Below are 23,361 nucleotides of genomic sequence, written 5' to 3' on the forward strand. Positions count from 1 at the left end.
AAAAAATATGAATGAGGATATAAAAATAAAGGTTTTACCTGTTGCTTTGAAGCTGCCACTACATCAACATCTTTCTTTTGCTTGGGTGCAGCATTATTTGCAGCAGCATAGAGCATTGGACTACTTCCAGCAATGCTATTATTTAGATCAGAAGACTGGATAATAGACATATTACGAAGTCTAAGAGATGGAGAGGTCACTGAACTTTGGTTCATTGGAGATGTCAACATAGGGCGACTCTCTGCTAGAACAGATTTAACAGGAGAGCTTGGCAACAATGGCCCATTAGAGGCCCGGTTCATATCACAGATTGCGACATTAAGATCTGACGAAAAGGACTCTAGTGCTCTCAAAACTTCAGTCACAACTCTATTCCAGTTGTGGGGATGTCCCCCAGGCAGACTGAGGGAAAAAAGTTCAGCTTGCCGAATCGGGTCTCGCTCAGCAACATGGAGTAGATCAAGGTAACCAAGCCGTTGCATAAAGGGAAAAGGTGATGCAAGAACATCATTCAGTGTGAGCTGATCATTGGCTGTACTAGAAATCAAAAAATTGCAGCGCTCTGTAAGAAATACCTGCAAGAAAAAGTTGGGGTGTTAATAAGAATTCCAAGAAAAAAGAATATTTTTCCTGAGCTCAACAAGTAAGAATATTCTCACCTGGAATAGCACTTCTACAATTCGACCTGATAGAATGATGATGGCCGAGTAAAGGAGACAACGAATTGCAAGGAATGGCTTCATCCAAAACAAGACAGAAATGGCTGAGTGTTCATCTGTAGTCACTCCAAGAAATCCAGAGAGATGCTCTCGCAGGTATCCTCCCCAACCCCAGTACAACAAACAGAAGTATGCATATGGCAGAACTGCTTCTTTAAAGGACTGCATCACTAACTGGCCAAGCTTCAACTTTACTTGAGGATATTTAAGTTGTTGAACCATAGGAAACATGACAACACGCACCTCACAAATTTGGCGATGGAAGGTGGTGTAGAGGCCAACCCAAATGCCACAGGCAATTAAGTACAAATTTCTTTCATTAAGACACTTTCCACTGTCTTCAGTAAAAATTTTGGTCTTATCACCCAACAGACCAGAGTAGTATGACACAATCATAGCACCAAATACCATGTTTAAAAAGGCCATCACTAGATTCCTGGGTTGGAACGCACTACAAATAGTGCCAAATCTTGTGCGTATACATGGACTCTCCATCAAAAAATCTTTGCTCATGAGAACACCTTGAGCAAAAGTCATTACTCCCAAAGAGATGAGATAGAACCAGGTTCCAGAAGAATATGCATTTTTGATCCATTGCAAAGGGTGCAGGATGTCAATGTTCATCAACAAGGGAGTGCCTAATAGAACGGCGATTATACACTGTAGTACGATGCTCCAGACAACTGCACGAAGTATGCGGGATACAAATACTTCTCGGGCAAACTTTGCCTTGCTTGAAACTTCACTTGGGGGGCCTGACATGTTTGCCGGTACGGTAAGTACACTTTACCACAATGGCAGGAGAGACCCTAACCTATGTCACAACGAATTGGTCTGTCAAATCTTCATTTCAAAAATCTTCCATCTCACAGCACAGTAATTACAGCGTAAAAAATATTGCTGGTCCAGTCGGAGACTTAATTTGAAAAGGCCACCATTCTGGAGGGATAAAAAAGGTCTTCCACAAAAAGCGCACAACAACTGTTGGACTTCGATTTCGTGCCCCTGTAAATTCGCGCCGCGGCCTCGCAGTGCGGTGCCACACGACAGATATAGGACGAATGATCCTTTGTCTCCCCCCTGCTTTGTGTCCTTTGCGGCTGGTAACCTCTCCTTCCTGCAAGAATTTTCGGTTTGACATCAGAAATATAGGTACAGTCATCTGCTAAAAAGGGTGTATAAGAATGCTCTCTCTTATTTTAAACTTCCCAACTCTGTCAATGAAATAGTTCTTAGTCTCTGGCGACTTAATTAGCACCTGGGCTAGCGATCATATGACAGCTGTCTGTCGTCTGCTTGCACTTCGCAAATTTCTAATTTTATTATATTTTCTTTGTCCTGCAGACTCAGACTACAGATAAAATGGATCAGACAACACTCAAAGACCATCTTCGACGAGGAAAATTAGGATTTATTGGAGCCGGCAAAATGGCTCAAGCCATTGCAGATGGCTTAGTTAGTAAAGGTGTGTGTATTTTGTAAGAACTATGTACACAACTTAATAGGTTTAAATTAAAATAGAAATGCCTTGACAAGAATACTATTTCTCTCCATAGGTTTAATTTCTCCTAGTGCTATTTTTGCTTCTGCTCCTTCTGACAGTAATTTGAAGTCTTGGAGAGACAAACAGATGAACACGACACATTCTAATGGTAATACTCTTTCTCTTTCGTTTTATTACAATAGATAATCAGAACCCAATGTATTTCATTGAAAATTCTAATTACAGATGAAATTGTTAAAAACTGTGGTACTATATTCTTGGCTGTCAAACCACAATATTTGAATGATGCACTTAGTCAAATATCTGCTTCCAAAGAACTCTCAATGGATCGTCTTTTTGTCTCAGTAATTGCGGGTATTTCTACAAAGTCTCTTGAAGAGGTAGGTTTAAATTGTTAAATGCAAGTACACAGTTACTGATATCTGACATTGACATACTGCACTGACTCTAATGTAAGAGCAGAACCAATTACAAGACAATTAGCAATAGCTAAGAAAAAGACTCTTCTCAAACCCCTTCAAAATGTGGACCATTCATGATTCAATCATTCACTAATTCACTTCTGTAACTAATTCATAGATTGTCTGTAGACTGATCCCATCATCCCGAGTTATAAGAGTAATGCCAAACACCCCGATGCTTGTTGGATCTGGGTGCTCAGGTAATTTTAACATCTTGATGACATATTTTGAGGAATGAATTGGACGTGATTTTTATAATTGCAACTCACTTTGCCTCTCTTATTTTTGCCCAAATTTAAACAGTTTTCTGTGCAGGAAGCACTACTATCAAACAAGATATTCTTCTTGTGAATGCAATGTTGTCTGAGCTTGGTTTGTGTGTAGAGGTAAAGGAAAGTTTGATTGGTCCCGCTGGGGCTCTTTCTGGGTGTGGGCCAGCTTTTGTATGTATGATTTCACTTAATAGTTTCCTTGTGTTTTGATACATGGTCCTTTTTAGTCCAGTAATTTTTGGAATTTGTATTTCTTAGATGTACTTACTAATAGAGGGCTTAGCTGATGGTGGTGTAAAGATGGGAGTACCGCGAGATCTCGCTCAACTCCTTGCTGCTCATACTATGGCAGGTGCAGCTCAAATGGTTCTGCAGACAGGACGCCATCCAGGTCAGCTCAAAGATGAGGTTTGCTCACCAGGGGGAAGTACCATTGCAGGTGTCAGAGCATTAGAAGACCGCGCCGTCAGGTATGTATTCAGCAAGGCCCTCTGTAACTTGTCTCTGGTAACAATATTGGTAACTTCAATGCAAATTTTGATTGAATTTCCAGATCTGCAATGATGGCTGCAGTGGAAGCAGCTACACTTAGAAGCGCAGAACTTGGGAATAAGTAATTGGTACTATTCCAGCTTGCAAAAGTTTTCAATACCAGTCCCTTGGACACCTGATGTTGACTTAAAGGTTTTACTTTCTGTACATTACATTCCAACAATTACTTCTTATCAGAGAATCTCACCAGCAAGATTTTTATCACTTATAATGTATTGATGTGTGTTCCAAATTCAATGACAATAAATCTCACATTTCAGATCTGATTTATGTAGAATTATGACTGAGTTTGTTGGGGATGAAAAAACATCTATAGATATCTAAAAGATCATAGTGGTAGAATGCATAATTCATTCTAAAAAAAACTGATTGCACAAACACAACGTACAAGTGATTTTATTTAACTAGATAGACATGCTCTCTGGTTTATTTAGTTTTCAAGCGCACCTCAATAGACGTGAAAACTTTTGAATGTAATCGAACTGTGTAACATTATTTTCAGAACATGGTAATTTACGAAAATTTCCACAGTAAAATCACTTAGTTGTGAGCCAATTTAAAGTCTAAAACTCTTTGAGCTTGAAGTATTACGAAATAACTGAGTTCATAAAAACAAATTTCTAACCACATTCATACTTCCCTTTCTAGAAGTTTAATATAGAAGACTGTCATACTCCAGCCATTCAACATGCAATTGTACCTGACTTATGAAAATTAAGTACCATCACAAATAACAAAATTAAATGGCAGATATAATACAAGACTAAACTGTGAAGGAGCAGAGTAATGCTGTAGATTGAGTAGTCTTTTAACTTATTAGTTGGACACTTAATTCAAAATTAGGATGGTCAGAGCAGGAATATGATACAAATTGCGTAAAACTAACCAACTCACTCAGTAAGAAATACAAGTTATTGTGACTGCACACGTTCAAAGACAGTCTTCAATTGGTTTCAAAGAATTTGTTCACAAGTACCTTGAACCAAATTAGACAGAAAAAACACTTGTTAGTTTAACAAATAATTTTGTTGGTGAAGCCGTAAAAGGAAGACATATTTTAGCCACCAATTATTGCCTACAGAATCAATTTTGAAGATATCAAAGAGTGGCAATACAATAAATAAATTTAAAAAAAAGTTGAAAAAAAAACGTACCAGCGGGACACAACACATAACATGGAATTAATGAAATTCTCAGTCAAAAATTTGATTGCTGTGATACTGAACCTTCATGGTACTCACTATTTACTAAACCCAAGAAACTGAAAATAAAACAGAGGGAACTGCAGAAATATAAGAAATTCATTAGACTAGGAACAAAAATCAATTACAAATAAATACAACAATATTCAGCTCTTAGAAATATGTTATACTTTCAGAACAAAAGAACAATAAAAAAACGCTGAGCCCCTTGGAAAAGAGCAAGCAGCACACCTTCATGATGAAAATGCACAGAACTAAATTACTATATGCTTAGAATACATTTAAAAATATTAAAAGCTCTCTGGTACTCCTACTTGGGCATAGCACAAAAAAAAAAGAAGAAAAAAATCTCCAAAATGGAGTAATGTCAGATGCACATCTAGCACTAGTACAAAAATAGAACTATAAATAACATTGTTCAAAATCATCAGCATGTAATTAACATCTGAACAATTTTTGTGATATGAGCATTTTGAATGACACTTTTGCTCATCTGAAAATCACAATATTCATAGTCTGAGTCTGATGATTCAGATTCATTCTAGATTGATTTATGAGTCCAGGCAGTGAAAAATTTCAAAACAACAAGTACTACTTTCAAATTTGTATGAGAATGTTGCTTTGCTGATTGATTAGCCAAAGAAAAATTAATCTAAATTTGTAATAAATTCGCTATGCATCAATACGTTTAAAAATTTGATGGGATGATTAGATTTACAGTTATGGAAAGAAGACATCACAAACAGTACATCATATATGAATTAATAGTTCAAGTAACAATCTCTCTATAATAAAGTGGCTAATAATAATAGTAATAATAATAACAACTGGGTTTAGATGGTGTTAAGGACAAAGCTCATACTTAATGTAGGCCACCTCAGATAAGGGTGAATGGTCACGATATGGCAGGTCTTTGTGCAAGGAGCGCTACTATCACAGCTTGCTGAGAACACTGCAAGTCAGAGGGTAGACCCTCCACCAATCCACACACAGCAAATAAGTCTTAGAATAAAGGACAATGAATTATTCTTTTCTTATAAACGTTCGTCCCCTGAAATGGAAAAGGGTTATTAGTGAAATTTAGTCAGCACACATACGCAGTAAATAAGCCGCTAATTCTTTAGCAAGATTTTGCATGGCTAAAAGCCAAATTTAGTACAAATCAAGTTTTGCACAAATATAGAAAGGAGTGTAACTTACGTTATTGTTTTCTTCTCCACATTTTTGGGTTCCGGTCGTGCTCTGTTGAGAACCTTCAGGAAGTCTGATGTCTTTGCCCTCATTCGAGAATGAATATAAGCCTTTGAGCATTTAATGTGGTAATGAAGGTAATCTCTGAACATATGAATCAAATTAATGGTGTTATCTCTGGTTGTCCTGTTTGTATGCCTTGGAAACAGAACTGTAAACAGAAAAATATTAGTCAATGTGTGGCCCAGAAGATTTTGATAAAAATTGCACAAAAGAAAAAGAAAGGAGCTTAGAATAAAATGTTGCAATGCAAAGTTCAGCTACTTACCAAATGTAATGTACCCAATATTTTCTCCAACCCTTGCACCAGAGTTAGCAAGTTCCATAGGAGGTTCCCGATGACTGAATAATACTTGAGGCGCGGTGTGACTTGCTTTACGGCCTTCTTTAAACTCTTGCATGAATACCGTGCCAATTACCACATCTGACTTGTCCTTAAAAATAGTACTGAAAACAACAGTCACTCTGTCTGCTTTGGCTTCCACATACCTGGAATAGATAAATTGGTATTACAATTAGTTGACAGAGAATGCTTAATTCTTTTTCCAAAAATGAATGTAGTCCACTAGACTCACATAGTCTCATCATTTCTGTAATTGATAACAGCTGTTTTGTGTCCTTCTTCTCCAAGCTCTTGGAATTCAAAATATTTCTCAAATACTGAAGCAAAACAATTTCTTTTCAACAGTCCAATCTTTTTGACCATATCTTCCCAATCTTGAGGAATATTTTCTAGGTCCACAAGAACAGATACATTATATCCTGAAATCAGTTGGGCAGCTCAATGTTACTAACAATGGAAAAGTGATCAAAGTTCAAATTCGTCATTTGCTTTTCAGTACCTCCTGGTACAGTATATGTAAAATTATCATCATAGGATAGGAATGACTTACCATCTTCAGGTTCTGTTAAGAGAGAACCATATTCTCTTTTAAGTAATTCATCAGCCCCGTGCTCTTGGAGTTGTTTGTAAAACTTGAGAGAAATGCTAACCTGAATGTTCAGAAATCAAAATATTTAATATTGAGATTCTGTAGAAGTAACGGTCAGCATCTGTGAAGTAAGAGGCAAGACCCTACCATAAAGTAATACTTACCCTTACTTTACTCTTGTCACCGCCTACATTGGTGATATGAAAAAGAACACCATCGAAGTCTGCAGCAAGAATTTCAGTTGATTCTTGTTTGTGCCTTAATAAAACAAAGAACAGAACATTAAGAAGTAGTTCAAATTTTGACAGAAGGTGGAGGTAAGTAACATTAATTTCATGTAGTGGCAAAAATGCAGAGGAAAGTAGATCAAAGAAAATTTAAGGTAATTGGAAGCGCACAAGGCAATTTCGGAGATCGGAAAATCCATAAAAACAAATCTTACGAAAAAGATGCCGAACTGTGACCTCTAACCTTATCTCTTCACTGACGGGCTAAGAAATAACCTTATCTTAACTAATGTTTGAATAATAGAAATCCGAAGCGACAGGTGACAGCTCTGGGAAAAGTGAAGTGTTCACTATGAGGAGGCAAAGAGTTGGATATTCTGATAGAAAGGACACCCATTTTGCCACACTTGACAGCATTAAAAGGCGTAAACAATATGACGCAAAGTCACCATAGCCTACACTTCCTGGTGCTCCACCCTTTCGGCTTGACATGTTACAAAGATTGCAAACTGGGAGGCCCTTCCATACGTACCCCGCTAAAGCATTTCTTATTTTCAATGTAAGCGTTTCTTCCACTATTCTGTTATTTATCTCGAGAAGAATCATTTTGAACAAGAAACATAGGTTTCGCACGAATACAAATGGGCGAGTCCACTGCTGCTGACCGCTGACACACTCCCGTAGCGGCTTCTTCTTCCCGCTGTTCTTCTTAGGTACGTGGTCATGCGGGCCGACCGGCGTTCGTGTGGAAATTTGAGAGCGGGTCGAATTTCTTCATATTGTCATTTCTTTTGGTTTTGTTGTAATTATTTCAGATGAAGTCATGACTTTTTACTTTAATTGTTTCTATTTAAAGGCCTGTAACGAGGCCGTCTGCTCGTGTCGGCGTACTCCCCCACCCCACCCCGGGCCATTTTCATTCGAATTTGGTATGTACTGAACTGAACTGAACCCCGTGCACATCTTATGATATCAACGGAATACTATGCAACTGTTAGATCATTATTCTCAGGTACGTCGATACTGAATCTTTCCACGTAGATTTTATCAACTGCTTCAGAAGCATGAGGTTTATCAAACCTCTAGTCCACGAACAAGCAAACATGGTAATTCCCTTTGCTATTAACAGGCCCAAGACACTATCCTGCTGTCAGTCAAATCAAGCAATCAATGTACAGAGTGGTTTTGAGAATCGGTGCAACTACATGCATGGTGGTGTATTTGGCATATGAAGAAATATAATACAAGAAAAAAAAATGCAAGTTACTAAAATAAATTATATTTTGAAAAGTGGTGAATTATCCCAATAGCCATATGATGGTTCAACACATTACACTAGTGTGTTATCGCTTCAGGTCTCCTAGATCTTCAATAAAATCTTCATCAATCTATGTAATCGGGAGAAGAGAAACGAAGAAACATCAAAATTTGTTCAATTGTTCAAATTGTTCAAAAAGAAATTTCAAATGATACAAACCTCTGGCCACTTTTCAGGAATAAAATCAAATAAATCATCCTTAACATCTCCCTGTATAACAATTTCGTCATCACCCGTTACAGATGAACCACAAGCAAACTTTGTTCCAAAACATTTTGCTGCAACCTTCAAATCAATGTCTGGAAAGAAAGAATACCTTTAAAACTTGAAATTAACAAAATTACTAGATCTCAGAAAGGGGGAAAGAAGCGCCTTACCAAAAGTGCTGAGACCAGTAACAACTGTGACAGATTTCTTCTTGCCTCTGGGAGCTCTAGATATGGTTACTTGTTTAGGTGTGTCATCTTTTTTCTTGGCCTTCATCATTCCTTTGCCACCGCGCTTCTGCCTCTTCTTGTCATCATCATTGCCCCCTCCATCAGCCCCATCATCTCCTTCACCTGATAAAAGATTGGCATGAGCAGAACAGGCTAAACCTCACAGTAAATACTCAAAACTGTGCGTTCATGTAACATACCGAGCTTTACCATCTTCTCAAATTCTGCAGGAAGATTCTTTTCCAACCAGTGCTTACACTTTTCATATTCAGGATAATATTCACAGTACTGAAAAAAATAAGGATATGCCTTCTGAATTTACGCACAGCAAAGGAGAGGTTGCAGAAGAGATATACAATCGTATGGCATAAGCCATCTACACTGAATAAGCTTACCTCTATGGGCATTGAACAGTTACCACAGTACAGCACACTTAAAGGGTACTTGACACCTGGTTGTGGCCCAGCTGCCAAAGTAGCTGTGTCTTCTCCATCAGCCATGTCCGTTGGTAATACTGACTTCACTGTACCTAAAACCTAAGTGCACACGGGTGGAAAATTATTTTCAATATCTGCTATGTTACAAGAAAAATTTTCCATCAAGCAAGAAACTAATCTTCGGATATGGACTCGTCATAACAAGTCACGGGCAGCCGGCTGTAGAAATCAGTTACGGTTTTGGAGGTTAGAGACAAGCGAAAACGTCATATTACTAGTAAATGTGATCTGGTTGTCCTCGCAGATATCAAAATGACAAAGGACTACATGAAATAATCAATCTAAAACCATCTGTCGAAGAATAACCTTAAAAGAAATTCTAAAACTAACCTAAAGAAGACTGGATGAATGGTAGAAGCAGTAGGCAGCTCCTCGACCATTTAATGAGTGTGGTCGAAAACGGTCAGAAGTTGTTGCACTTCGAAGCCTTCGAAGAGTGTGCGTGTGAAAGAGAGAGGTGGAAGAGAGAGGCCGGACGAGTTGGCGTCGTTGGGCGTCATCTCACAATTTTCAATGAAACTTTAGATTAATTTACGTTTAAAAGATGGATAACTCTGATATAATGGATGTGTGTCGCCTTTGTCTAGATAAAGATGGGGTTACAATACCCATATTTGAAGGAGAAGGTGCAGAACGGGAGATATGTTCGAAAATTGGATCCTGTCTTCCTGTGAAGGTAAGATTGCTTTTGTCAGTATAGTTCCTGCGTAAATCCTTTTCTGTGAAAGAGAAAACGTGCCATCGTTTTTACTACATTTTTGTGCCTAAAATGTTTTCCTAGTTTCAACCGTAATTAGACAATTTGTAGTAAGGATTCTAGACTTAACGCACAATATAAGGGGATAACTTGGTTATGCAACTTACCTTTACTTCTGTTTCTATTGATCCTATTAAAATAAAGGTCTTTTTATTTCTCTTTTTTGTGAAGTCTGACCCCTTGTTACTTCTTGAGTAACTGGATATAACGGGGACATTGAAAAAGGCTCATTCCCACTGCTCAACTGGTGTGTGTGTATGTGTGTGTACATGTGTATGTGTGTGTGTGTGTGTGTGTGTGTGTATTGTGCAGTGCTTGGTGCTTGATTCATTTGCATTCGGTTTACTTGCCCCTATTCTATCAAAGGGTTGTTCTTGAAACGACCTGACTTAGAATCAAAGGTTTTCATTTTCAGTACGTTTGACTTGCCTCCTTTTTTCTTCTGTATCTTAGTACTTAATATTTGTTGTGTTCCAACAGTTTTCGACAACTCATAGAAATTAATTTTGCATGCTTTAAATGTCCTTCAGCATTTATATTTCTAGTCAACTTGTCAATTTTAATCCTTTGATATTATTTACTTCATTTTCAGGTCTCTAGCGATGATCCTCTCCCAAAGAAAATTTGTGATGATTGTACTCATAAAGTGGAACTTGTCTATTCCTTTTGGAACACAACGACGAACTCGGAAAAACAATTATTGGAATGGTTGGGCTTATGTGAACCCAACCATGAAACCCCTATGGATTTGTTAAAGACTGAAATGGTGAGTTTTTCAAATGTTACTGCCAGTATTTTGAACAATTTTCAGTGCTTCTGACTTATAGTTTCTACATTGTCTATTCTTGTTTCTCAACAGGTTATACTTAAAGGAGAACACGGCGCTGATCTAAGTCACATGGATCTTGTAGAGGATTCCCAAGATTTGCTTGATCAGAGTGGTGACACAGCAGAGGGTAGTGAGGAGGAGGGTGGCAGGGAAGAAGATCCAGGTGGAGGTGACTATCGCTATGAAGAGGGGACATCAAATGATCCCTCATCTTTGGATGTCCCACATCCTGAGCCGTTACCTGAAGCTGGTCCATCGAGAGTATTGCAACAATCTCAACAGCCAAGTCAGCCTCCTGCCCAACAGATACCAGCATCACAATCCACACCAGAGCAGCTGACTCCAGAAATAAACCCTATAAGGTAAGATTTCCCCACCTTTTTAATTCACTAACTCAAGACTACGATATTTCTTGGAACAGTGTGTGTTATGAATACTAGGTGTACGATGACACTTAAATGTTAACCTTCTTAGTCAAATCAGCTGATAACCATCTTTAAGATTATTATTTGAAATAAACACTGTTCCATAATATCTAGCATGAGTGGAAAATAAATTTTGGTTGTCTTTCAATCATTTAGTATACTAGTGATAATGTTACCATCTTAGTGTTGTTGTTTTTTTCCCATAAAGATGTCTTGCCATTTTTCTTCACAAAAGCTGAAGTGTGATGATAAGACATTTGATACAATTGAAATTTATTTTCCTTAACTCACTTTTTGGAGAAGAAAACTTAATTTTTGGTGGATTAGTCTTATGATATTTCTTTCATATACATCTGGTTGGTGGTTGCAGTGTTCACTTTTGTTTCACTTGTATATGCTTTTTTTCTTCTCCTTTACAATGATTTTGCTTTGATTTGTGGTGTTCTAATGTATTTTTATTTATAATTCACGGAATATTTATGTGGTGGGTGCTGGCACAGACTGTTGGGGAAGGTTCCGGTGTTTACTAAGTTCTGAATTTTGAGGAACTTTTGAGTTTTTAGTTTTTGTGTGTGATAAGTTATATTCACCTATTACAAGGCATGATATTTTCATTCCTGATGATTGTTTGGTTTTCATTTTAGTGGAAGATGGCTGCTGTATAACAATGCACAAGTAATTCCTGTTTTTTGAATGGGGGAAATTAGCACACTGTAGGACAACCTATTATGAGAGAACATCTACACACCAGGGGTCTATGATTCAACACAAGTTTAAACATCTTGACATGTATGAAAGTTTGTCCCCATTAAGTCCCTGTGATGTGCTTATTTTCAACTGACTACTCAAACTATTGTCCCTGAAGATCTATGATGAAGAAAATGAAGAAAATACTTGCCATAAACTTGGCCTGATCATTGATACTGTATGCCATTGGGAGAAAAGAAGCCCTAAAATCATCACATCAAGAACTGGAAAGATTACAGACATACTGTTACATGCAGTGTCTTGCAGTCAGTCGATTATCAGTCGAGAGCTCTGCCTGGATGCCATCAATTTCTCAGCATTTGAGTGGGCCTACCTGAAGCAAATACATTTTATCAATTATATTTAATTACTTTTTACAGAAATACTGTTGTCTTCATCATCATGTGTGTGATTCAACAATACCAGTAGAAGAAAATGTAATCTGAAATGATAAAAGTTTTTCAAGGAATCAAGAAGATTTTGTTTTAGTTGCCACATGTATGGCTGCTCTAATTGTGTATTATTTTTCAAAGGATTAATAAGGACTAGTGGTATTTTAATTTATGTTTTTGAAAGTATATGTGGAAAGCAACCTGAAAAATTTTCTTTTGATGTAATCTCACATGTATTCTGATTCGTATATGTTTCTTAATCATTGAAAACTTAAAGCTACCATAAGATAAGAAAGTCTCATACAGCTTCTCATGGTCCCTTCTTTTCTCTTTATCTATAACAGGTTTTTCATAAAGCTTATAACTGTCCTCTAACCATTTTGGAGTATACTCTATTCATTGGTCTCAAACTCAGAATTGTATGATAAATGATCTATCATCAACCTATGCCACACAGATATATACTAAAATCTTCAAAATATTTTGTGCTATTGTTAAATTATGCCATATCAATGAAAATGCAAAACTCATGATCATTTTTAAAAAACGTATTTTAATCTAATCTAACTGTAGACGTGACAGTAGTATGTCAGCTCCTAATTGCACCGTCAAGCGTACCCAATAGTTTGCCTGCGCAGCAGCCCACCTTGTGTAAAGTCTGATTTAGTTTGACTTTAGAAATCTCTTCTTTGCAGATACTGTGACTCCAATGAGAATGGTGGGAAGAGGGAGGAAGTTCCCTCCAAGGCTCAGAAAGAAGTGTGTGATGTTTGTGGGAAAAAGTATGTTGCAAGTTTCATGATTGTGCATAAGCGGACCCACACAAGTGAAAAACCCCTTGATTGTCCTGTTTGTGGTACATCATTTGTAAATTACAAAGCTCTGCGCAGTCATATGGTGAGCCACTCAGATTATAGACCTTTTTCATGTGAGATTTGTGATCGAAAATTCAAACGGAATAATGAACTAAACATGCATATGAAAATTCATTCTGGTGAGAAGGCTTACCGCTGTGATCTTTGTGACTATTCTTGTGTACAGAAATCTAATCTAGTAATCCATAAAAAACGTCACAGTAATGAATATAGGTTCATGTGTGATATTTGTGACAAAGGCTGCTACACTACTCAAGAATTACAAAAACATAAGATGACCCACATGGATATTGCTTTTAAATGCAAGATCTGCAACAAAGAATTCCATCATAAATATGGTTTAACAATGCATGAGAAAAAGCATGATCCTAACTATGAACCTCCTGTTGGACAGTATAAATGTGAACTATGCGGAAAGAGCTATGTTAAGTATGGTGGTTTAAAGGTTCATATGAGGAAACATACTGGTGTGAGACCTTATACTTGTGATGTATGTGGCAAATCTGTTTCAAGTAGAGCTATCTTGGAAGTTCATAAACGTACTCATACAGGAGAGAAACCACATATATGTGAAGTTTGTGGCAAAATGTTCACCTCTAAGAGATACCTTGAAACTCACATTAGGACACATACGGGAGAAAAACCCTTTAAGTGTAATGAGTGTGGGAAGTGCTTTACACAGCACTCCACTCTTCTTGTTCATAATAGATATCATACTGGTAAACGCCCTTATGAGTGTCCTATATGCGGGAAAGGGTTTGTACTCCGTTGTCAGCTTAAGTCACATCAGAAAATGGTGAAGCACCACTACACAGAATCCCACATGGAGGTTGAGGAAATTCTTGAAGAGCCAGAAGATCTTAATGAAGTTGCCCAAGCTTCATTGAGAGATGCCGATGTTGCTGATGCAGATGTGATCATAGCTTCAACACATGATACATCAAGTATTGTCATTTCGAGTTATGAAGACATGCAAATAGGAGAAAAAATAATGTTTTCTTGTCCTTCTTGTAAAACTACCTTTACAGACAAGAATCTTTTACTTGATCACCGGAAAGGTTCTTGTGGATTAAATGATATCCTAAAAGCTGAACCTTCAACTGATTCTGATTGATGATTTGTAATTGTCAAAGCTTGCTATTTATGTAAAATCTATATTACTTTTCAACCTTTTTGCATCCTTGCTTGAAAATGATCATTGTTTTTATTGAATACATGTTCTGCGCATGTCTCAATTTTGGTGATATCAATTGAATATATTTTTAAAATCTCTATTACAACACTGTTAACTGTATGGAAGGTCTTGTACACAACATTTCACTTCTCGTAGGGGCTCTCTAATTATTTTTTTTAAATACAATTTATAGTACCAATTATGATAGAAGATGAAAGGGAATTGACTAGCCTACTTTTCCTTGTATGTATCATGTTGTCTGAGTGTTTTGTTATTTTTCATCCCAGAAGGGATTTAACTTTGGAATTTAATGATAAATGAACATTGTTCAAAATATATGTTTTGAAAGGTCTCACTGAAGCAGTTCAGGAAGGGTATTGCAAGTGTTCCATTGTTAACAAGGAAAGTATAATTTAAGCGTACACTTGATCCTCCTCGATGTGTGTTTAATGTTACTTTTTTTCCTGAGACCCACTAGCTAAATATCTATCTGACTTGTAATCCATTTAATATTCGTGAAGGGATTGAGTTCAAGTCGTTTGCGTTTCTTTCCAGACCTACAGCTGGCTCTGGACCTTCAGGTGAAAGACTCAGGTGTGAAATCTGTCATATCCAGGTCACAACCACTGAGATGGAAGATCACCTTCAGAAGTTACATTCTAAAGCTAGGAGTTTCTTATGCAACATTTGCAATATTTATTTTAACAACAAATCAGCTCTAATTCGTCATAGAAATATTCATAATTCACCAAGTTTGAAGTGTGAGTTGTGTGGAGCCTTGTTTACTTATCCATATCAGTTGCGAAGACATGCTAGAGGACACAGAACAAAATTTCATTTGTGTCAGTCCTGTGATAAAACCTTCACCTCTAAAGATAGTTTGAAACAACATGTAATACGTGAGCACAAATCATACATTTGTGATGTATGCAAGAAATCATTTAAAATTTATTCAGACTACAAAGTTCACTTAAAGTTACATTTAAACATAAAAATACATACATGTGATGAATGTAGCCATGCATTTGCTAGAAAATCTTCTTTGAAGTCTCATCTGAATAGACATCACAAAACTTATAAATTTATTTGTGGCGTTTGTGGGAAAGGGTTTTATGTTGCTTCTGAATTTAGTGCTCACAATTTGATTCACACTGGCGATAGTCCTCACAATTGTTCAACTTGTGGCAAGTCATACAGCCGTAAAAGTGCGTTAATTGCTCATGTTAAATCTCACATGCCAGATTACAAAGCAAGACCACCCACTCATCAATGTGAATCATGTGGGAAACTTTGTCATAGTATCACTGCTCTCTTGGAGCACCTTCGAATCCATACTGGAATCAGCAAGTACAATTGTTCTATTTGTCAAAAGTCTCTTAGCAACAAAGTTGCTCTTGAATGTCACATAAGAACGCATAGTGGGGAAAAGCCATTTATTTGTGAAATATGCGGCAAGGCATTCATTTCTAGAAAGAATTTAACCATACATACAAGAGTTCACACTGGCGAGAAGCCATACAGCTGTTCTGACTGTGGAAAATGTTTTTCTCAGCGAAGCACAATGACTCAACATCAAAAGAAATCAGTTTGTAGTCCTATATTGCATTGCTCGGTGTGTCACATTAAATTTAAATCTATTGATGAACTTAAAAACCATCAAGCAAGTGAGAGGCATTTTTCTGCTCCAGATACTAAGACTTCACTTGTTCATTCAAGCATTTCTGATGCTTTGCTGTCAGGGACAGGAAATTGACTGTTCATCATCTACCTCATATCTGCAACCTTTATTTCATTGTTGTAAGTTGGTGTTTTCCCTGTAATTTAAGGCCTGTGAGTCCAAATATTTATTTTCCTATATGTGACGCTGATGGAAACCATCTGTAATTACATTTGTCTGATATTGTACACCAATCTGTTATTGGAAAGGAGACAAAATAAACCAGCTTATGTTCAAAGTTTGTTTTTACTATTAATGAAAAAGTAAAGTCAAGTTGTTTTTTTAAATCTTACTGTACAAAAACCCAAACTACCAGACATACCAGGTACACCATGCCCTCCAGTGGGACGCTACACTTCAATACAAGAAATTGGTAAGACCCCTAACTAGCAGTCAGGACTTGTTCTCCGCATGCCCCTTCGCCTATCTACTTTCCTCTCTGCTTTAGTAAGGTGATGGACTTGTTTAGTACAGTATGTAGGGAATGCCCCACGGGACCTGATGTGTGTGAGCACCCACCCACGTGTACCAGCCCCGTCATGTGACCACTACCCGTGCCTTGTTGTAGGTCAATCCTCACTGAGAAGGCCAACCGCATCGCCGCCATGCTCAAGGCGGCTGCTGCATCGGGTTCCTTGAGCCGTGCCACCCGGACATTCCCTTGCCCCGACTGCGACCTGATCCTGCCCAGTCGTCAGCGGCTCAACCAGCACTGGAAGGTGCACCACGAGACGCCGCAGCTGAACCCAGTGTCCCCGCGGCCCAAGCCGCAGCCCATCGACGAGGAGGAGCTAGAGGGTGAGCGCGCTGCGGCGGTAGCGGCCGCCGTCAAGGTGGAGGTGCACTCGGGGAGTGAGGACGAAATATTGAACGTGCCGCAGGCGGTGTTTGAATGTGCCCAGTGCCACAAAGAGTTCAGCAGCGAAAAGTCGCTTAAAGTGCACCAAGTGGTACACTCGGAGGAGCGCCCCTACACGTGCAACGTGTGCTTCAAGTCGTACAAGCGCCCGTATGAGATGAAGATGCACCAGCGCAAGCACACGGAGCAGAAGAACCTGCAGTGCAACGAGTGCGACTACTCGACCATCTACAAGTCGGCGCTCAACACGCACAAGCGGCGCCACAACCAAGAGTTCAAGTACCACTGCGAGATTTGTGGCAAGGGTTTCTTCGTCCACACCTGGTTACTGGAGCACAAAAACTTCCATACTGGTGAGAAGCCCTTTCAGTGCGACGTGTGCGGCAAGGCCTTCCCCTACACGCGCTATCTGGCCGCCCACAAAAAAACCATCCACCCCGACAGCAACCAGCCTGCCAAGATCAACCAATGCGCCACGTGCGGCAAAGTGTTCGCACACCGAAACTCGCTCTCCCTCCACATGAAGTCCCACACGGGCGAAAACGTGTACGTCTGTGATATATGTGGCAAGACGCTGACCAACAAGGAGCACCTAAACCTTCACCGTCGTATACACACGGGCGAGAAGCCCCACGCGTGCTCCTACTGCGGCAAAGCATTCAGCAAGCCCGGCAACCTGACGCTTCACGAGCGGGTGCATACCGGCGAACGGCCCTACACCTGCGACACCTGCGGCAAGTCGTTCTCGCAGCGATCCACGCTCGTGATCCACAAGCGCTACCACACTGGGCAACGGCCTTACGAATGCCCGCACTGCCAGAAGGGCTTTGTCTGCAAAGCTCTGCTCAATTCTCACCTCAAGAACAGCTGTTATACAGCGGGCTGACAAATTTAAGGGGATTTCAAGTTACTCTTTTTCTTTAACGATGGTAGAAGAAAGAGTGAATTAACTTTTGTGTATTTTTGCAAAGCAGTTGTTTTGTCGTTGTTGTTGTTGTTGTATTTTTTGACAACTGATACCCTCACAGGGACTCAATTTCATTTACTGACCATCGAGACTGACATTTTCCTTGAAAGTTATGGTAGACTAGTGCAGGTAAAATTCATTTTTTGATAGATTTTTCCTGTTTGATAGTTGTGTGTTAAGTATCAGACAATAAACTTTAAAAGAGAGAAAAAAAAAGATGTGGGACCTTATTGATGGACTGAGTTGTGCCTGTGTTTGGGATGAAGGAATGAACGTCAGGATTTCAAGCCATTAGTTTTTGAATAAATTTGTGCTAAGCTAGAATTTTGAGACTTTAGGCACGGTATTCTAGTTACATATTTTCCAATCTATTTTTATGTAAACTGAAAGAGTATATTTATGTTGTTGTCAGTTTTAAGTTCAAACTGTTCTGTTGACACTGCCAAGCAACGTCATGTTTATGATTAACAATGTGCAATTGATTATACCTTAACACCCTTTTGTTGGTTTAAGGTGTTACCATAGTTTATCTAAAATGTACTGTGTGAAGAATGTACTACAGATGTAAGCATTTATTTATGTTCAGAGGTTTTATATATATATGTATACTGCTATTGAATTGTGGACCCGATCATTCACTCTGTTTTTAAGATTCAGTTTCTGTGTAGTCTCAGTGATTTTGCACTGTAAATCAAATTCTAATCTTTGCAATCGTCTCACATAATTTACCATTTTAAGTTTGAAACAAGTTGTTACACGTGCTCTTTGGTTATTACAGGTAATCTGAAAAGTAAAGGAACAACCAAAATAGCTCCGCAATTTAGATTTAGTTTACTGGGTAAAAAAAAAACTCATCAAAAGTAGTGTAATATTTTTCTCTTCCCTTTGAATGTTCTTTTCTATCAGCTTTAAGAACAGTTTTCCCAGGGATTAATAAATGTAGATTATTGATGGAGTTTCATTTTTTTTTAATGAAGTAATATAATTGAAGCAACCTCTACCTCAAACAAGTTTCTATTTTCCTGTAAGGGTTGAAATTTAAACATATAAAATTTGCAAAATTACAAAATCTATACCAAACAATTTGGTACTTGTGTTTAATAATAAATGTTCTTGTTACATCACTTTTACGCCTTAAGATAGCTTGTTTTGTTGGTTTGAAATTATTTCTTTTTAAATGTTCAGACCACTTTGTTTGTTTGTGCACTGTTAGTTGCAAATTATAAATGTCATTGTTGTGCAGATATATATATCCTACGCTAGTTACAAATTGGAGAGCTCTATAGAAAGTTAAAATTGTTTTTCTAATTACAGTACCTTAGGTTAAAAGTGTTTCTTTCTTCTTGTACTTCAGACTCATGTGCCTTTTTCATACACCGAGTTCTTGAGACTCCATTAACTACAGTTGATGTCATTGAAGTTTTTATCTCTTACTTTGTATTGATTATCATAATATATTTTATGTTGAAAATTCTAAAGTAATATGTACATTTAATTCAGTTTATGGTGCTTTTTTCATCTCTGGAAAGTTAATAAACAGTGAAGTATGCACTAACTTATCTGAGTTTAAGAGTGCATGTCTCCTATTATTCCACACCTCTACTCGTATCTGTTCATTATAATGGTTCAATTAGTTAACGCTCGCCTCTATTTTAGCCATTTTACATGTAGTAATGTGACCAGACAACTTTCTGACTGGCTGCTTTAACGGGGAAGTGGCTGGCCAAGTGGGTGGAGGCGAAGCAAGGGAGGAGGGAAGAACTGGAAGAACCACACCAAGAGAGGACCACAAGCACAAGGTGGCTGGTGGCTTCAAGATTGGGCGGGGGCGGGGAAGAAGCGAGGCTACATTGCCACTTTTGGGAACGAGCGCGTTAGTGTTTGGCTCGCTTATTATTAGTAGTACCAATGATTTTTTTTACGTCTGGTCAATACTGTTATTTCTTACGTCTTACGTCCAAATCTCCTCCAGAAAATTCACTTTGAACAAGTCTTTAGACGCGACTTTCTCGCGCGACACTTGCCTGCTCCAGATTTACGTACTTACGATCCTTACCAACCACACAGGACAGCATCACGAGAGTTGCCAGTTGTCTACCATTCATACCGTAATCTAGAGCAGCTGAGCGGCAGCGGGCGGGGTGTTGAAAAGGGGGCGATGAGTTAGGTTAAGCTGTTAAGCTTTACTTTTAGTCGTTGTTGTAGAAATCGCCTGTGTGCCTAGGCGAGGGCCAAGAAATGATGTCTGGAGAAACAGCAGTCCTAGAGGTCGATAAACCGTCTCCTGTGGGAAATGGCAGTAGGTCATCAGATCTGTCAAACGGCAGCACATCATTTGAGGGATCGGTGGTAAGTTTTTATCATTTTACACCTCATGACAGGGACTTCCACGTCAGAACCCTGGATGAGCGTTTCTTTTTACGGTTGTGCGCAAGGGTACCCGTCAGTGTCTTCACAGCTCCTTGCTAATAAGGCCTACTAGAACGCTTCAGCACACACTGCCTTTGAGCTCTAACCTGCTTAAACAACAACTGTCAAAATGTTCAGGAAATCCATTGTAAGCATCGGTCCATAAAATTATGTTATTACTTCTAAGAAAATAATTTTTAACATTTTGTTTTAGATTGCATCTCCATCTATTGAAAGCTTCTCGACCCTTCCTGACCAAGAGGACCTGGAGTTCAACATTGATGTGGACGCAGGTGACTTACAAGTCCGTGTCGATAATCCTCAGAAGCATTTCGACACTCTTGAGACTTATGTTTCATTCAGAATATGCACGAGGGTCAACATGGTTTGTTGAAAATGCACAACACACACATTCCTTCTAGGTTGAATATAACTTGATTACCTTGGTTCAATTCTTGTTTTTCTGTAGGAGGTACGAATAGAATTTAAAGAGAGTGAATACATAGTGCGCCGTCGCTATAATGATTTTGTTTGGCTCCGGCAGAAGTTAATTGAAGCATTTCCTACTCATTTGGTTCCTGTAAGCTGTCTAAATTTACCAGTATCTTTCTAATTTTTACATGTTATTGTCACCCTAATCCTCTGTGTCCGTTTATTACTTCAGCCTTTGCCTGGGAAACATACTCTATTGGCTCAACTTGATCGCTATTCCAAAAGTTTCGTTTTGGCTCGCCTTGCCATGCTTCACCGTTTCTTAACTAGAGTTGTTTCTCACCCAGTTCTCAGCTATAATAGCAGCTTGTATGTTTTTCTCACTGCTACTCCATCTGTAAGTCTTTTCTTTATTTCTGGTTTGATACTGCACCTCTTACTATTGTAATTTCTGTATTACACTTTGTTTTAGGAATTCCTCATACACCGAAAAAATGGACCAGGCATTTTAGGCCGTGTGACAGATTCTCTCCAAAATTTGACCACTACTTATTTGGTACGGCAACGTTCACCTGAGTTTGACTCTGTAAGGGACTATGTCAATACATTTGGAGAAAAACTTAATCAGATGGAGAAAGTGGGGCGTAGATTACACAAGGAACGCCAAGGTAAAAATGTTAGCTATATGCATTATTACTTTGAGGATTATTATGCGTGGTTGTTCAACTGCTGCATTACAATTATTTGATATTCCTAGCATATCAGGGTGAGCTGAACCAATTTCAACAAACTTTTTCACTCTGGGCAACTTCTGAACCAGAGTTAAGTCCTCTCCTTAAAGCAATTTCTTCAGCTATTGAGAGAAATTTACAAGCTCAGCAAACTTCTCTTATTGATCTATTTTCACCTAGTTTTGAACAGGTATTCCTTTATTTATTATTAGGTTGGTCTTTACTTAAATGCAAATGGTAAACAAATTATAATTTTCAGCCACTGAAGGAATACTTGCTGTATGTGGATGCTGTGAAAGAAACTCTTCAGAGAAGAGATGCAGTGCAGATTGAGTATGAGATTGCTGTTGATGAATTAAATAAGAAAAGGAATGAAAAGGAACAGGTATTGCTGTTCATGTTTACATTTTGGAATGCCCTTATATATTCTTGACCATTTATATTTTGGTAATCTTCTGTCTGATAGCTTGTTAACAATGAGGGGTTGTCTAGTGGAGCGGGAAGTGCTTTTAGTCTATGGAAAAATCCAGCTGAGGCACGTGATGAAAAGATAGAAAAGTTAAGCCAACTTATTCCTAATTTGGTTCGACAAGCTGAGGAAAATCAAGATAAAATGCAGTGTGCCAATGAAAATCTACTTTCAGATTTAGAACGTTGGCATATTGAGAAGAAGAAAGACATTCGTGGACTGCTTTTGAATATGGCAAGCCAACAAATTCAATTCTACCAAGATGTAAGTGTTTTTTCCTCTCCAGCAATAACACTTGAATTTGATAAGTTGCTCATTTTACATTCTTTCCAATCCAGGTTTTAGCATCTTGGGAACAGGTTATTCCTGAAGTGAGATGCAATAATCAGACAGCAGCATCTGGCACTGTAGATAGCATTCCTAGCTCTACAAGTATGCAAACATCCACTCAAAGTTCAACAACTCATGTCATTTAAATCGTCATTCAGTGAAAAAATTTGCTGGTGAGTTAAAGTAGAAATGTTATCAGTTACTAACCGACACTTTTATCCAGTAATTTGGCTATTTGTTTTTGGTTGACCTTGTCAAATATGAAGTTGTATGTTAAAAATAAGAATCTCTATGCCAGACATCTCTTTACTCTCATGACTACTTGAAATTTGTCCTGTGATTACCTATACATTCCACCTGTACCAAAACTGTTGAATTCTAACTCAACTCGTTTATAATAGTATTCCTAAAAGTTGAAAAGTATCTGTATTTTTTTAACATTTGCTCCTACGTTTGAAAGTTGCTGTAAATTTTGCAACCTTAGTATGATGGTGAAGCTTTTTTGTAAATAAGCCAACCAGGTCGGTGACTGTTATTCAGTCTTTCGGTATGTTTTGTTGTTGTGAGTGGTGCAGGTGTTTACTGAAACACTATCAGTATTAATGTTAATTTGAGTTTAATATATTTTATGATTGTTAATTTTGTGTGTTCAGTGTGCCCCCTTGAGTTTAGAGTATTGCTGTACTCTGGACTAACACTTTTTTCTGGATTGCTGATTGCTTAACTCATATTTTATCTCAATTGTTACCCCCATTTGAAATCAAATATTTTTTGTATTGCAGTTTGTTTTTGGTTTTGTTTCTTTGTTATTGCTACTATGTGATATTGTACTATTTGATGCTTAAAAATAAAAGCGATTGTTGTAAAATGTGATAT

The 23,361-nt window shown here is 38.1% G+C and overlaps 6 protein-coding genes and 1 long non-coding RNA gene across 17 annotated transcripts; 4 read left to right on the forward strand and 3 right to left on the reverse strand.

Annotated features, from left to right (window-relative positions):
- Positions 1-38: 38 nt before the first annotated feature.
- Positions 39-1,487, reverse strand: LOC113218410 (nucleoporin NDC1; the record flags this gene model as incomplete). Its single annotated transcript, XM_052266860.1, is given in 2 exon segments — positions 39-575; positions 660-1,487. Coding segments are annotated over 2 exon segments (1,359 nt in total), but the record flags the coding sequence as incomplete, so codon positions are not given.
- Positions 1,488-1,750: 263 nt separating this feature from the next.
- LOC113218411 (pyrroline-5-carboxylate reductase 3) lies at positions 1,751-3,774 on the forward strand. Of its 4 annotated transcripts, none has more exons than XM_052266863.1 (8): positions 1,751-1,867; positions 2,064-2,184; positions 2,276-2,371; positions 2,449-2,603; positions 2,803-2,884; positions 2,988-3,127; positions 3,215-3,426; positions 3,510-3,774. In XM_052266863.1, the coding sequence occupies exons 1-8, from the start codon at positions 1,781-1,783 to the stop codon at positions 3,571-3,573; spliced, it is 957 nt and encodes a 318-aa protein (XP_052122823.1). In that variant the 5' UTR covers positions 1,751-1,780; the 3' UTR covers positions 3,574-3,774. The 4 variants fall into 4 exon arrangements, with proteins under 4 accessions (XP_052122823.1, XP_026294540.1, XP_052122822.1 ...); XM_026438755.2 differs by having other exon boundaries at positions 1,752-1,871; XM_052266862.1 differs by having other exon boundaries at positions 1,770-1,870; positions 2,055-2,184.
- A 103-nt stretch (positions 3,775-3,877) lies between these two features.
- Positions 3,878-7,796, reverse strand: LOC113218412 (probable actin-related protein 2/3 complex subunit 2). Its single transcript, XM_026438757.2, has 7 exons — positions 7,653-7,796; positions 7,058-7,151; positions 6,855-6,954; positions 6,537-6,723; positions 6,230-6,450; positions 5,911-6,112; positions 3,878-5,761 (listed from the first exon to the last, which is right to left on the reverse strand). Exons 1-7 carry the CDS (start codon positions 7,724-7,726, stop codon positions 5,734-5,736), a joined length of 906 nt encoding a protein of 301 aa, XP_026294542.1. The 5' UTR covers positions 7,727-7,796; the 3' UTR covers positions 3,878-5,733.
- Positions 7,706-8,645, forward strand: LOC127749294 (uncharacterized). 2 transcript variants are annotated; one of them, XR_008011062.1, is made up of 3 exons: positions 7,706-7,833; positions 7,977-8,132; positions 8,250-8,645. It is a non-coding gene; the product is annotated as an uncharacterized LOC127749294 (long non-coding RNA). The 2 variants fall into 2 exon arrangements; XR_008011061.1 differs by lacking the exon at positions 7,706-7,833 and having other exon boundaries at positions 7,842-8,132.
- LOC113218414 (density-regulated protein homolog) lies at positions 8,384-9,845 on the reverse strand. 4 transcript variants are annotated; one of them, XM_052266865.1, is made up of 6 exons: positions 9,703-9,845; positions 9,271-9,404; positions 9,076-9,163; positions 8,816-8,998; positions 8,598-8,737; positions 8,384-8,508 (listed from the first exon to the last, which is right to left on the reverse strand). In XM_052266865.1, the coding sequence occupies exons 2-6, from the start codon at positions 9,373-9,375 to the stop codon at positions 8,464-8,466; spliced, it is 561 nt and encodes a 186-aa protein (XP_052122825.1). In that variant the 5' UTR covers positions 9,376-9,404; positions 9,703-9,845; the 3' UTR covers positions 8,384-8,463. The 4 variants fall into 4 exon arrangements, with proteins under 4 accessions (XP_052122825.1, XP_026294547.1, XP_052122824.1 ...); XM_026438762.2 differs by having other exon boundaries at positions 9,271-9,411; positions 9,703-9,840; XM_052266864.1 differs by having other exon boundaries at positions 9,271-9,413; positions 9,712-9,832.
- Positions 9,846-9,877: 32 nt separating this feature from the next.
- LOC113218409 (zinc finger protein ZFP2) lies at positions 9,878-19,673 on the forward strand. 3 transcript variants are annotated; one of them, XM_026438751.2, is made up of 4 exons: positions 9,878-10,048; positions 10,722-10,895; positions 10,989-11,320; positions 16,857-19,673. In XM_026438751.2, exons 1-4 carry the CDS (start codon positions 9,917-9,919, stop codon positions 18,031-18,033), a joined length of 1,815 nt encoding a protein of 604 aa, XP_026294536.1. In that variant the 5' UTR covers positions 9,878-9,916; the 3' UTR covers positions 18,034-19,673. The 3 variants fall into 3 exon arrangements, with proteins under 3 accessions (XP_026294536.1, XP_026294535.1, XP_026294534.1); XM_026438750.2 differs by lacking the exon at positions 16,857-19,673 and adding an exon at positions 15,127-16,526; XM_026438749.2 differs by lacking the exon at positions 16,857-19,673 and adding an exon at positions 13,218-15,105 and having other exon boundaries at positions 9,897-10,048.
- Positions 19,674-20,054: 381 nt separating this feature from the next.
- LOC113218406 (sorting nexin-30) lies at positions 20,055-23,358 on the forward strand. 2 transcript variants are annotated; one of them, XM_026438746.2, is made up of 9 exons: positions 20,055-20,463; positions 20,738-20,908; positions 20,993-21,103; positions 21,188-21,352; positions 21,428-21,623; positions 21,713-21,876; positions 21,946-22,071; positions 22,153-22,419; positions 22,494-23,358. In XM_026438746.2, the coding sequence occupies exons 1-9, from the start codon at positions 20,353-20,355 to the stop codon at positions 22,629-22,631; spliced, it is 1,449 nt and encodes a 482-aa protein (XP_026294531.1). In that variant the 5' UTR covers positions 20,055-20,352; the 3' UTR covers positions 22,632-23,358. The 2 variants fall into 2 exon arrangements, with proteins under 2 accessions (XP_026294531.1, XP_026294532.1); XM_026438747.2 differs by lacking the exon at positions 20,055-20,463 and adding an exon at positions 20,509-20,671.
- The last annotated feature ends 3 nt before the right edge of the window (positions 23,359-23,361 follow it).

Source organism: Frankliniella occidentalis, unplaced genomic scaffold (genome assembly GCF_000697945.3).
Source record: "Frankliniella occidentalis isolate FOCC.00 unplaced genomic scaffold, Focc_3.1 Scaffold43, whole genome shotgun sequence".
NCBI lineage: Eukaryota > Metazoa > Arthropoda > Insecta > Thysanoptera > Thripidae > Frankliniella > Frankliniella occidentalis.

Bases quoted from the DNA above. Each gene is read 5' to 3' on its own strand.
- LOC113218409 (XM_026438749.2), top strand. From the start codon at position 9,917: ATGGATAACTCTGATATAATGGATGTGTGTCGCCTTTGTCTAGATAAA. The intron at 10,049-10,721 runs GTAAGATTGCTT...CTTCATTTTCAG, and splicing joins GATCCTGTCTTCCTGTGAAG to GTCTCTAGCGATGATCCTCT. The intron at 11,321-13,217 runs GTAAGATTTCCC...TCTTCTTTGCAG, and splicing joins CCAGAAATAAACCCTATAAG to ATACTGTGACTCCAATGAGA.
- LOC113218414 (XM_052266865.1), bottom strand. From the start codon at position 9,375: ATGGCTGATGGAGAAGACACAGCTACTTTGGCAGCTGGGCCACAACCA. The intron at 9,164-9,270 runs GTAAGCTTATTC...TATTTTTTTCAG, and splicing joins ACTGTTCAATGCCCATAGAG to TACTGTGAATATTATCCTGA. The intron at 8,999-9,075 runs GTATGTTACATG...ATCTTTTATCAG, and splicing joins TGAGAAGATGGTAAAGCTCG to GTGAAGGAGATGATGGGGCT.
- LOC113218406 (XM_026438746.2), top strand. From the start codon at position 20,353: ATGATGTCTGGAGAAACAGCAGTCCTAGAGGTCGATAAACCGTCTCCT. The intron at 20,909-20,992 runs GTTTGTTGAAAA...GTTTTTCTGTAG, and splicing joins TATGCACGAGGGTCAACATG to GAGGTACGAATAGAATTTAA. The intron at 22,072-22,152 runs GTATTGCTGTTC...TCTGTCTGATAG, and splicing joins AAAGGAATGAAAAGGAACAG to CTTGTTAACAATGAGGGGTT.
- LOC113218411 (XM_052266862.1), top strand. From the start codon at position 1,781: ATGATCCTTTGTCTCCCCCCTGCTTTGTGTCCTTTGCGGCTGGTAACC. The intron at 1,871-2,054 runs GGTACAGTCATC...TATATTTTCTTT, and splicing joins GGTTTGACATCAGAAATATA to GTCCTGCAGACTCAGACTAC. The intron at 2,885-2,987 runs GTAATTTTAACA...AAATTTAAACAG, and splicing joins TGTTGGATCTGGGTGCTCAG to TTTTCTGTGCAGGAAGCACT.
- LOC113218412 (XM_026438757.2), bottom strand. From the start codon at position 7,726: ATGATTCTTCTCGAGATAAATAACAGAATAGTGGAAGAAACGCTTACA. The intron at 6,724-6,854 runs GTAAGTCATTCC...AACTGATTTCAG, and splicing joins CTTAACAGAACCTGAAGATG to GATATAATGTATCTGTTCTT. The intron at 5,762-5,910 runs GTAAGTTACACT...TTTCCATTTCAG, and splicing joins GTGGAGAAGAAAACAATAAC to GGGACGAACGTTTATAAGAA.